General features: G+C 36.9%; 1 protein-coding gene and 1 long non-coding RNA gene across 6 annotated transcripts in view; one reads left to right on the forward strand and one right to left on the reverse strand.

Annotated features, from left to right (window-relative positions):
* Positions 1–11289, reverse strand: part of RIPK2 (receptor interacting serine/threonine kinase 2) — a 31123-nt gene extending 19834 nt beyond the window's left edge. Inside the window, exons 1-3 of one of the 4 annotated variants that reach the window (XM_036932573.2) lie at positions 10906–11289; positions 6178–6331; positions 4107–4262 (exon numbers count right to left, since the gene is read on the reverse strand). In XM_036932573.2, the coding sequence (XP_036788468.2) occupies positions 4107–4262; positions 6178–6331; positions 10906–11213 (618 nt within the window). In that variant the 5' untranslated portion in view covers positions 11214–11289. The other 3 variants (XM_036932561.2, XM_036932568.2, XM_036932581.2) reach the window with 3 other exon arrangements.
* A 134-nt stretch (positions 11290–11423) lies between these two features.
* Positions 11424–13585, forward strand: part of LOC118935935 (uncharacterized) — a 137096-nt gene continuing 134934 nt past the window's right edge. For both annotated transcript variants that reach the window (XR_008996254.1, XR_005034054.2), the window contains exon 1: positions 11424–11585. This is a non-coding gene — a long non-coding RNA (uncharacterized LOC118935935). The remainder of the gene's footprint in view (positions 11586–13585) is intronic.

Below are 13585 nucleotides of genomic sequence, written 5' to 3' on the forward strand. Positions count from 1 at the left end.
TGTTTTTCATGTGAAACCTTCGTAAGAGTGTATATCAATAATACCTTAATAAAACAAATTGTATTAAAAAATGTGTGAATCTGAGGTTATTTTATATATACCAATTTATTGAGAATATGGTTCACTTTTGAACAATACAGGTTTGAACTGCAAGTAAGGGTCCATTTACATGCAGATTTTTTTCAATAAATATACCAGAAAATTTTTGGAGATTTACAACAATTTGAAAAAACTTGCAGATAAACTGCATAGACTAGAAATATCAAAAAAATCAAGGAAAAGTTAGGTATGTCATTAATGCATAAAATACATATAGACAGCAGTCTATTTTATCATTTATTACCATAAAATCAACAGTAGGCTATTAGAAATTAACTTTTAGGGAAGTCAAAAGTTTTATGTGGATTTCTGACTGTGTAGGGTATTAGCGCCCTGAGCCCCTGCATTGTTCAAGGGTTAACTATATTTGAAAATACTGCCATGATGCTATTTGTGGGACAGAATGGAGAGGTACTATAGGATATGAGAAAAGTAAATATCATTCTGATTTTTAAAAAGGAAAAAAAATGTTGATTTTTCAAATCTATATACTGGTAGAGACTCCTTAATCCTGCTTTAAAAATATTTAGAAAATTTAATGAAAGGGATACTTTATATGAGTAATTAAAGAAAGAACCATCAAGAATTCATAAAAAGCAAATTATATCAGACCAGTGGTCAATTTCAGATTTCATGTGATATACTCCAATGTACCCCATGTACCATTCACCCAGTTTCTGTCAATGGTTACCTCACACATAATAGTACAATTTTAAGACCAGGAATTTGACTTTGGTACAATACACATACGTAGTTCTGTGTCACTTTACCACATGTAACTACCACAATAGTGAAGATACAGCAAAATTTTATCACCACAAAGATATAGTTCATGCTGCCCCTGTATGGTCACCCTCCCCTCCTCCTCTCCACCATCTCTAACTATTGACAACCAGTAACCTGTTTTCCATTTCTGTAATTTTGTTAGTTTTGAAAATGGTACACAAAGGAAATCATAGAGTATGTGATTTTGAGATTGGCTTTGTTCACATAGCATAAATGCCTTTGAGATCCATCCAAGTTGTTGCTTGTTTCAATAGTTGGTTCTTTTTAATTGGTGAAGAGTATTCCATGGTATGGGTATACCAAAGTTGTTTAACCATTCACTTACTGATGGATATTTTGGTTATATCCAGTCTTTAGCACTTAAAGTAAAGCCCCTATAAACAATCCTGTATAATTTTTGAATGAACACAAATTTGTATTCCTCTGGAATAAATGCCCAAGGGCAGCAACTGCTAGGTCATTTGATAAGGATATGTCTAGCTTTTTAAGAAACAATCCAACTATCCAGAGCAGTGATTCCTTATACATTCCATCAGCAATGTATGCGAGACACAGCTTTTCCTCATCTTCATCAGCATTTGGTAGCATAGTTTTTTATTTTAGCACTCTAAAATTTATATAGTGATATCTCATCATGGTCTAGATTTGCATTTTCCAAATGGCTAATGATGTCGAACATCTTCTTATGTTTATTTGCTGTCTATATATTCTTTTCAATGAAATGTCTCTTCATGTCTAAAGCCCACTTTCTGATGGATTGTTTTTTTAAGTATTGGGTTTTGAGAGTTCTATATGATACAAGTCCATCAGATATGTAGTTTGTAGATACTTTCCTCCCAGTCTATAGTTCTTTCTTTTCACCCTTTTAATAGGATCTTTCAGAGCAAAATTTTAATTTTGATGACGTACAACTTAGAACTTTTTCTTTTATGATCATGTCTCTCTCATGTCTAAGTACTCTTCTATGACACCTTCTTAAAGTCTTAGTTTTATGTTTTACATTTAAATCTATGACTTATTTTGAATTAATTTCTGTATGAAGTATAAGAATTAAGTACCTAAAGGTACCAGATGTAGTGGTGATTTCATAGTTACCCTATATCTAACTTAGGACAGCAAATAAAAAATGGTTGCTGAGTAATACTTAATATAACTCACTTTATTTTTATAAATTATTTTGCTATACCTCTTATAGTAATATACATAATTGAAGATTATTATAAATATCAGAAATTTTCAAAAAAATGAGTAATAGGGAGTTGGAATAATATAAAAATTAATACAAGAAAATGTGAGAAACTTAAGTGAAAAAATAAACCTTTATTGAAAAGTACTTCCTCTCTCTAGAATAAAATGGGAGGGGAAAATGGAGAGGGAAGAAAGGGGCTGCCTCAGTATTAGTAAAAAAAAGAAATTAATCTATTGTATCAATTATGGAACTATACAGGTAGAAGTGCGATTATTATAAATAGTCAGCTAGTTCCCTGAATCATTACTGTAACAACCTTTCATGTCTCAAGGCAGTTATCCTATGACAGGGAAGTCTTAACATCGAAACTTCAATGACTGACATTTTGTTACATGCTCAGTCAAAACTCCTTCCCTATTGCTTCCACTCACTGGTCCTGGTTCTGTTTTTTATGATAAATGGAGTAAGTCCAATTCTACTTCCACATGACAACCCTTCCGCTATTTTAAGATAGCTATAATCACCCACTCCTCACACATACTTCCATTCTGTTGTTCTTCCTTCTAAACATCTTTAGTTCTTTTAAATAATTTCCTCATGACACAGGTTTCAATCTCAGGTGTTATCTAGATGCATCTGTGTGTATATCCTTCTTAAATTCTGATCCTCAGAACTGAACAAAATACTCTTGATGTGATCTAATGCTTGTAGACTTGAATAGAAATGTCACTTCCTAAGTACTGTACTTACCAGTTCCTTAATAATTCATCAGCAGCTTTTGGCAGTAAGTCATATCACAACATTCAAGTGGGACTCAGTGTCAACAAAAAGCTCTTACAACCTCTTTTCTCATGAACTATTAACTTAAACCATATCTATTTATCATGTGCTTTATAGAATACTTTCTGGCCATCATCAAATTTTATCTTGTTAGATTTAAGTGATCACTTCAGCCTCTTAAGACCTTTTTGAATGTTATTTCTGTAGTCCGAGGGTTTTAACTTTGTCTCACAGCTTTGTGTCATCCTCAAATTTATTAGTTAGCTTTTCGTATCTTCAAGTCATGATTAAATGTTAACCAGTATAGATCTCAGATCAGAGTTGCACAACATGGCACTGAGAACCTCCCTGGTCAATATCAATCCTTTTATTAATCAGCATTTTTGGGAAATAATCATTCATTTTGTTTGGAATACTCCTAAAAGAGCTGTTACACAGCCTATATTTCTACATTTTGTCCATAAAAATATTAGGAAAGTGCAGGTATCCTCATGATCTACTCCTTCACCTTCTTCAGCCTCATCAGAATGGCTTCCCTGACCAACAACCCAGTTCCTCTGTGTCCTTATACTTTAATTTATGCTTCTCTACAGTATTTTTTACTATCTGATGTAACATTTTTTTATTAATGTGTTGACTGACCATCTCCCCCAATAAGAATATAAGCTCCATGAAGACTGAAGTTTAGTCCATTTCATTAATTGCCATCTGTTCAACACAAGCCATATTAAGTAAGTATTTGTTGAATGAACATATGGATGAATTCCAGATATTATATATATATACCAGATGGGCCTGATAACTTAAGAGTCAAGTATGTTATTATTAAACTACTTCATAATGTTTTATAATATACAAACTATTTTAACATTTACTCTTTGCCAGTACTACTACTGTCAAAAAAAGGAAATGAGTTGGTCATTCCTTTATTTAATAAATATTTGTGTAGTAACTCTGTATTTTCCTTGCAACTTCCTGTGAATCTACAATTATTTCAAAATAAAAGATAAAAAAAAGTATACTTGACAATTTCAATTAAGACCATAATGAGTTTGTATTTTGTACCATAATTATGGTACTATCTTTGTAGTCTAAGAATAAGTAAGCCACTGCAGCAGGAAAAGGGGGCTCTGAAGATAAGAATTACAGGCTATGGTAAAGGGACAGATACTAAACTGTCTAGGTAGGATAAGTAAAATGGTCTTTAAAATTATAAAACACAAGAATGAACAAAAACTTAAAAAAAAATTACCTTGACATGAAATTCATCATCCAGTAAGATATTCTGTGTCTTCAAGTCATGATGAAGTAGAGGTGGATTCATATTGTGGAGGTAATTTACACCCAGTGCAATTTCGTATAGGATGCGAAATCTCAGTGGCCAAGCAACATTAGGATACTCAGTTTTCTTCATACATATGGAAAGAAACAAAACCAAAATCAGTGGCCAAATTTCACTATATTTCCACTTAGAAAATTAAACATTCCATGAGGATATATATTATAAACTAAGGTCAAAACATATGCTAATTTTTTCATTACATAGTATCAATTTAAACATTATTTAACATCCTGATTGATATCTTCCTTAATTTTTAGAGAAAATAATGGTAACTTTATAGTTCTATATCCTTTTGGTCCATATTAGTAATGTAACTAAATGGTATTGGCTCTTCTTTCTTCATTTGACACAGTTTCCAATTATTTTTTTCTGTATAATATTCAGACACATATATACTTTTCTTTACATCCATTCCCTGGTTCTGTGGCTTTTATCAAGTAACTTGTGTGTGTAAACATGCACCCATGTATGCACACACACACAAATTTGTTTCTAGTACATACCAAACCACATACTCAAAATTTATATCTATTTTAATTTTCCTATTAATATGAAAACCATACTTTATTATTATAGTAATCATTGCATCATTAGAATTATGACCATATTATATTTATTTACTAACCATACTTTTTATCAAATAACTAACTTATTTGCATTCCAGCTTGAAAAATTAGCCTTTGGGAATTTTATTTTTGTGAAGGAGATAAAGATCATGTTTATTTTTGAGTGTATATAATATAGACATATTTAAAACATGTTTCCTACTTCTTGGTACATACAAGTGACTGTCATCTGAATTCTCTTAAAAAATGTTTTCTGAAATAAAAGTTAAGGCAACTTCTCAGGAAAATGAAGATACAAAGGAAAACTAGATAATTTGGGAAGATCCAACAATGAATCATCAGGCACCACACCATTGGGCACATTATTCTAAATTATATGAAAAAGTATGCTTCTACTAAATGCTCAAAACTGTTCTTGAGAGCTTTTTCTGTGAATGCGTCAGCTTATAGTTAATTGATTAATCTGGAAGAGGAGTGGATCAAACACTTTGTGTTTACATTGTATTTATATTTTTTCAATAATCTTTTGCAAGGTTGGGGGTGGATGCTTCAGGATAAATTCCACCCTAATACAGGAAACCAAGAGAAACACAAAACATTAATGTTGAAAATACTTCCTCTGGTAGACATTGGCCCTTATACCTATGAGTAACTGAATCTTTTAATCTGTAAAATGTACATTTTCTGAAAACTGCACAGTTCAAAGGAATAATGAGATCTCTCTGTGGTACAGGGTTATATGGAGGTTTCTGGTGATAGAAACAGAGGTAGAAAAGTGCTCACTATAGTTTATGATTTCTCTCAGGAATTAGCAGTCCCCCTGAAGGAGGTTTATCGATAGGAGTAAGGACTCCCAAATTTGTTTATTGATGGGATTCACAAACAAAACCAGAGTAACTGATGCCTTGAAAAAAGGTAAGTGGCTTATGACATTGTCTATTACTGGAAAAGCTAATGTATTTGGAACTCAAACATAGATTACTATGCCTATTAATCTAGAACTTTATGAACTGGTATTATTCATATTTGATTTGAATTCTAAATTGTCTTTAACATCAAATAAAATCTAGCTTAACTAACAGTGGTTATATAGTGTGCAGAGTTTGTGTTTTCTCTCTTACACTCCTACCTGTGTGTACATATACATGTGGATATTGGAATTCAGTGTAAACCTCAAGAATGTAAGCTAAGTAAAATAATCGAGGTCCCTTAAAGTGGAGGGCCTGACCCCACTGTATTTTTAACAACACAAAAGAAGCTACCACAAATGGTGACATTTTCCCACTGCAATTGTTTTTCATTATTCTTATTCTGACTCCTCTATATATCCTCATATCATCTGATCACATGCAAAACTGAAGACCTATATAGCTTGAATAACAGAATTACTGCCACTGAAAATGTGTAATACTTACCCTATGTAGGAGTTCATTTAATGATCCATTTGACATGTACTCAGTAACCATTCCCAAAAATTCAGGCTCATTGCAAATCCCCAAAATTGGAAGAATGTAACTAAATCTAGCTTTGTGTAAAATTTCAGCTTCTTTTAAGACATCATCTCTTTCACTAAAGAAAGAAAATACAAAGTAATGAAAAATATACAGTTATCATAACTATAATACTAATCAAACCTGGATTTTTTCCATTAATGAGCGTCGGACCTTCTGTAAACTGTGCAACTTCTCTTTCCCTTAGTTTCTCCATTTTGAAAGTAAGGATAATACCTACCCTACATATTCCACAGGTCTTTTGAAAGACCAAAATAACTTTGATGAGCCCCTGACAGAAAAAAGTGCTATACACAGGCTATTATTATTGCACTTTTCCTAGGAAAAGGAAATAACACAATGTTTGAGTAAGTTTATAAAGTCTATTTACATTAGAATGATTGGTGCTTTAAACAAATTAAGTTTACATTGTATTAAATGATCATATTTGATTACATTAAATTTTATGGCTGTATACCATGTAAAAGTTTTCCAAATATCTAGAATATTAAAAAATTTAAATACTGTAGATTGAAATGACTAGATGATAATAGTTGTACAAGGGTGAAAAATGCTTAGAGATTATACATTAGAACTCAGGAAAAGAATACTGGTAAGAGGTAAATGCTTATGGATCCCTGGAGCAATTCTGATTCCAGCTTCACTTGCTTATTCATTGATAAAACAAATAAATATTGAACTTTTATTATGAATAAAGAACTATGCTCAGCATTATGGATAATATAAAGAAAAAAATGTCTGTGCCCTCAAGCTGGCCAGAAATCTTTTAAAATAAATACTCATTGTGATTTTGATTTGCATTTCCCTGATGATCAGTGATGCTGAGCACCTTTCCATATACTATTGGCCATTTATATGCCTTCTTTGGATGTGTTAATTATCTTGATCTTGGTAATAATCATTCCACAATGTATACGTATTCAAATCATCATGCTGCACACTTTAAATACATGTAATCATACTTGTCAATTATTCTTCAGAAGTTAAAAAATAAGGAAAGCAATGGAAAAAATTACTTAAAATATAAGGTAGAATGTGGTAAGTGCCACCAAAAACAAATAAATAAGCAAGCAAGCAAATAAATAGAGAACTATGGGGAGCTCAGAAAAGAGAATAAACTTTGGGCCAAAAGAGTTGCTACAGTCTTTAGAGAGGGATTTCAACTGTACTTTAATTTATGGATGGATAGAGTTTCAACCATTGAAAAGAGGGCATCAACAATGGATGTGGCCTCCCAAAGAGGAGGGACTTTGCCTTTCTTCTTCTTTTGTTTATTCTAGAACCTGGAACAGTGCCTGTTACATAGTAGATGTCCGACAGAAATGAATCAAATGAATTCTAGGAGGTTAAAGTGAAGTCTATTTTTGGAAAATGGCAATTATTTAATATGAACCAGGCTATCTAATGGAGTATATAAAAGAAGTAAAGATGAATAGGGTAGACTATGGCCTTATATAAGAGCCTTAAAGCCAAGAAAGATGTTCACACTTTTGATAGTCACTGAGCTGTGATTGCACAATTTTGGGCTGAGAAATGACATTAGAAAAAGAAACTTTTAGTTAGGATGATTAACTTGGTAGCAGGATGTAAGATCAGTCCAAAGAGGGAGAGTTTGAAAGTCAGGTGTTAGATTATAATACTAGATAAGGTGTGAAGCAATGAGAGGCTTAAACTATAAAGCTTGTAGTAGAAATGGGAAGAAAAACACTAGCTGAATAAAATGCTCAGGCCGTGGTGACTGACTAAGAGGGATTAAAAAAAAAAAAGGAAGGAAACTGGAGATGTCATCAGCTTTTACCGTTGATGAATTTGTGTTAGTAGCATCAATAACAGACATAGAAATGTCTCCAGAAGCTCATTAGGTAAGTGGTGATAATTAGTTGGCACTTAAACCACCCAAGCTCTGGATGAATGGCTGTTGAAATAAGAAAAGCAAAAGACATTTCAGACCAGACTATGAGGCCTGCTTTTAAAACAAAAAGCAAAATAAAGAAAAAAATCTTAATAATTTATGCTTTGAATAGGAAATATGTTTTAAAATTCAAGAGTAACAAGAGGGCATCAAATAAAAAGCTTCTCTCCTTCTCCCTGTCCTTCACCCACTTAATACCCCAACTATGAGGCTCAGACAAATTAGTACTTTTCTAATGGTTGGTTCTAATGGTTCTAATGGCAACAATAGGTGGCAAGGTTGGAGTCAGATTTGAACTTCAACAGTGGGACTCAAGCCTGTTCTTCCCACTCCACTGCTCCATCGGGTAAGAAGGAAAGTCTTTAAGTCAGATTTTTGGAAGATTAAGGAAACCAAAACAGTATGAAAATAGATTTTTATATTTTTAAAAATAAAAATGTAAAATACAGCTTCTATAGGTATATCACTCAAATTACCCACATCAAAATTTCAGTTACACAACAGTTATGTCGTCTGCCCTGGGTGTTTCAACAGCCAATCAGACTCATCTACTCGTAAGGAATTAGGAGACTGTTGGGGAAGGTTCACTCACTGGGGCAAAGAGAGGTTATGGAAAAGGACTCACCAAATCACTAAAATAAGAACATGTCAACAGCACATAAACTTATTTTTCTTTCAGGTGGTCCCAAATAACAATGCAGACATTATCCACACCAGAGCCTAACAAGTACATGTATTTATTATCCCCACTTTAAAAGTGAGGAAATAGACACCCTATGAGTCAACTGCATAGCCCAGCCCTATGCTCAGATAAAAATACTGCTAATGTTAACATCTTAGGCAATAAGTTGGAGAAAGAATGTGATGCAGTAATGCCAGAGTGTTTCACTGGTCCTTATGACTGTTTGATGACAAAATTAATGTCCTACCCAATTTAGTGAAGAATTTTAGATTTTCAAATTGGTTAATGAGTATGGAAAGAGTTCATTCCCTTGTCCCCACATGGCGCAAAACTTAGATAAGTTAAAATCTTGAGAAGCAGCGTCCAAAATGGGGGGATCAATTTGCTTTAGAGTATCTAGTGGGTCCATCAGTGCTAGATTTCCATACAGTTACAGAGTTGGTTCTCAACTATACATACCCTCTCCAACAAACCACAACCTTTCAAAGTTGACTACATGCACATACAACACTTGCATGGCACTTACTACACAGAATTCAAGGCCCTTGGTAAAATAAACATGCCACACCCTGTTCATCACTGGCCATGGATTATGGTATATAAAAGTGGGAACAATTTCTAGAGGTGTCCCAAATCTACTGTGAGATCTAGCCCATATAAGCATGATAGCAAGACAGCAAAGAAAAGCCACAGGCAGATGAAAGTCCAGTAACATTGGTAGGACTGAAGCTTAGGAATTTATCTGACATTGGATACTAACAGCCTCTGGCCAATCAGGCATCTGGCACGATGTATTTTGACATTAGATATAGGGGGAGGAGAGGAGAATGTTGCAATTATGAAGAACCCACTACGAACGGAATGCAGGGACTATTTAAATCCCTATTGTTAGGAGAATACACAAAACTAGTGCCTAGACCCACTGACTAATTCATTTGGTCACCCGTCTTTAGTATATAGTTGCAATGTTTTTCTGAAAACCGAAAATAATGCCAGCATTCTCTTAAACCTGGACAGGGCACTAAAATTGTTCCAGGATGAGAGAGGCATTCAAAATTTTTTGTCATTTAAGCGTTCTGATTCAGTTTGTTGTGAGCATACACATTTCCTTTGGGGACAGGCTTCCTTGTGATAGTGACAGGACAAATTAAACTGAGTTTGGTATACAGACTTTCATTATTACATGTAAGCAACCACGAACAAAACCAAACCAACAGAAACCCAACCCAAAACATCCTGATTTTTGGTGTGTGGAGAATGGAAGCCCAGCAACAGAAGGGGAGAGGGCAGCGGAGAGAAGAAATGAACGTCGGCATGTGACTGCTCCTTCTCCAGAGAAGCCGGTTCTCCCCACCCTGCTAGCGCCAGGCCTAGAGGTGACAGGGGTGGGGCGACCCCGAGGGTCACCGCCGCTGGGGCTCTAGAGCGCGCTGGCTCCGGGATGGTGTTGGCGGGGTGGGGATGCAGACTTCGGGGTTTCGCGGGGGCCCCGCCGAGGCGCCCTACCTGTCGAGCACAGGGGTGTGGATGTGCAGGTGCTTCACGGCCACCCGAACGCGCCAGTCTGCATGGCGGGCCGACGACACGGTGCCCGACGCACCGCGGCTCAGGTAGCGCAGGTCGGCGAGCTTTCGGTAGGGAATGGTGGGCAGGGCGCTGCAGATGGCCTCGCGGCTCATGGTCGCGGGCGGCGCGGGCTCGAGCCGCCGGCTGGGTCTGGGTGGCCCGCCGCTGCCAGGCTCTCGCGGCTCCGCCGCCGCCCACGGGCGCCCGGGTCCGCCCCTGAGCAAGCCAGGCCGCCAGGCCGCCAGGCCCTCCCCGCTGACGGACACTAGGTCACGCGGTCGCTCATTTCCCAAGCGGCCAACGCCGGCCGCGGCTTTTCCGGAGCTGCAGGGGACCCCCTATTTCTGGAGGCCGGGGTCACTCCGCGGCAGCGCCGCGCGACGAGGAGGAGCTTCCTCTCACCGACCAGAGTCTCCCAAGCGCGTCCCGCTGGGCAAGCCTCGCCGCCCGAGCTCCTCCCTCCCAAACTTACCGGGCGACGTCACCGCGGACACCGGGGCGGGGAGAGGGGCCGGGCGGGAGAGGGGCCCAGACCAGCGGCCGTGCCGATTGGCTCCCGTCTCGGCCTGAGGCTCGGGGTCTCCGCCGCCTGGCGCAGTCACGTGATCTGTGGGACACCGGCGGGGCTCCGGCCAGGGTTTGGGGGCGGTGGAGGGAGACAAGGGCACTGCTTTGGAAAAGTTTTCTCTCTGGGAAAGATCCTCTCAGCTGCCCGTTGTCCGCTGTCCGGTTGGTCCGCGGACCCTCACACCCACGAGGAATCTCCTCAGGGCCGCGCATCTAGGGAGTCACCGAAGCCCGGGATCGGCGGGGTCGGAGCTGGGGCTCAGTTCCCCACTCTGCGCCTGCGCGGGAAGTGCTTTTGGTGGGGAGCGCGGTGCTGACTGCCCAGGGCGCCACACTTAATGAGCGCAGCTCGTCTGATAGGGAGTCAATTTGGCCTGCCGGTATCTCCGGTCTTCCCTCACTTCCTGCTACTTAAGGAGGCAGGGGTGGATGATAGACCCTGACAGTAAAGGTGTTAAGTTCATGTTACGTGCTTCTCTGCTAGGCACCTACTTTTCTCCCTCGTTATCTCTTACGTCCATAATTATATATTGGAAAATACAGATTGAAAAATAACCTTCAGAGAGTCCATCCCTCTGATTCCAGGTAAGACTGCAAGAATTTCTTTCTTACAGATCTGAGGCATGCAGTCAGTGTTTAATGCTGACCAAAAAGATTGCAAACATCTTTCCGTCTTTTTACCTTAAACACTTTATATGTAGACCACTATTTTATGAGTGCAAATATTATATACAATACCAAGCCCATACTAGCCATTCAGTGAATTTTAAGAAACAGTGATAAGGAATGCCTGACTCGAATGGGGGATTTTTGCTTACGGAGAACCAATGCTTCCTATTTTTGTATTGTCTGAAATCAGAGTAACAATGTTATGGTTTACAATAACAGGAAGTTGTAATGGAATAGTGTGTTTTAAAATTTTGGTTATTTAAAATAAAACGCTTAGCTTTAAAGATATGGTCTGATATTCTGTGCTTTGTTGCTCAATAAGCTTTTTGCTAGAAAAAGTGTTTAGAAACTTTTCCCATTCATCCATTCACCCAGTCAGTGAACAAACTAAGAATTCCAGAAAAAGAGAACATAAAATAAGCAGGGAGGAATGATCAAAATAATAATTCACGAATTTTTTCCAGGACCAAAGGACAGCATCTCCATATCAAAATGGCCCACCGAGTACCTACAGTGAATGAAAAAAGAGCTATATTAGAGCACATCATTAAAAAGGTTAGAACCTTAGGAATAAAGAGCAAATTCTAAAAGTTTTCAGAGGAAGAAATAAGAATAAAGGGATGGGAATTAGAATGGCATTAGGTTTCTCAACAATAACACTTTAATGCTAAAACAGTGAGGTGAAATATCTTCAAAGTTCTGAAGGCCGGTAACTTCCAACCTATAATTCTATAGTCAGTCAAACTATCCATCAAGTTAAGGGCAGAATAAAAAATGTTTTCATATCTACAGGAGGCAAACATTTACTTTCCATCTAACCACCTTTTAAAAAAAGAAAGCTACTAGAGAATGTGCTCCAATAAAACATGGGAAAAGTCAAGAAACTGAAAGACATGGTATCCAGAAAACAAAATGTGAAGGGAAACCTCAGGATAAAAGAAAAGTGGCAAAATTAGAGAGCAGACTGTTTTCCCTAGAGCAGAAAGATCGCAGATTCCAAGAAGAAAGACTTTAGTTAAAATAATTGAATTTATAGATTGTCTAATTTTGAGTATTTGGGAAATTATGTTGATAGGTGTTTGATACATCTAGTAAAATTTGCGATAAAACTGGAGAGAGCTTAAAAAGAAATTGAAAAAAAGGAGGAAATTATTAATTCCATGAGAAATATAAATTAAACAAGAATGGAAGCAGCATTTCTCCAAACTATTCTGTGTCATTGAAAAGTGTAATACTTTTCAGGGCTTTTTGAAAAAGTAGTATACTGTAAATTCCTAAGATGAGAATATGCAGCTTAGAACTCTATAAAATTTATTTATATTTTTAATTACATTACTTTTAAATTTACTTTAAAAATAAGTAATATATTCACATGGTTAAAAATGTAGAAGTATAAAAACCAGACAATGTAATAGAAAATTGTGCAGAAGACCTAGGCATCTCACAAAAGGGATATCTAATAGCAAATAGTTACGGTGCAATAAAGAGTTACGGTGCTCAACACCATTAGTTATCAGGGAACTACAACTTAAAACCACAGTGCAATACCACTACACAAATAATAGGATAACTAAAAAAGACAGCATATACTAAGAGTGGGTAAGGATTTTAGCAATTGGAACTGTTGTACACTGCTGGTGGGAGTATCGGTACAATCACTTTTATAAACTATATGGGGATATATGTTAAAATTGCACATATGCAGATCCTGTCACTCAGTAATTCCTTACCTCGGTTCCTGGACATACATATGTACATACAGGAATGCTCATAGCAGTGCTATCCATAATAGCTTCAAACTAAAATCATCCAAATACCTATAAACAGGATGGGTAAAGAAATTGTGGTACATTTATGTAATAGAAGAGCAATGAGATTGAACAAGTGCAGCCAATATTGACGAATCACATAAATAA

The sequence above is a fragment of the Manis pentadactyla genome, chromosome 3 (assembly GCF_030020395.1).
Source record: "Manis pentadactyla isolate mManPen7 chromosome 3, mManPen7.hap1, whole genome shotgun sequence".
Lineage (NCBI taxonomy): Eukaryota > Metazoa > Chordata > Mammalia > Pholidota > Manidae > Manis > Manis pentadactyla.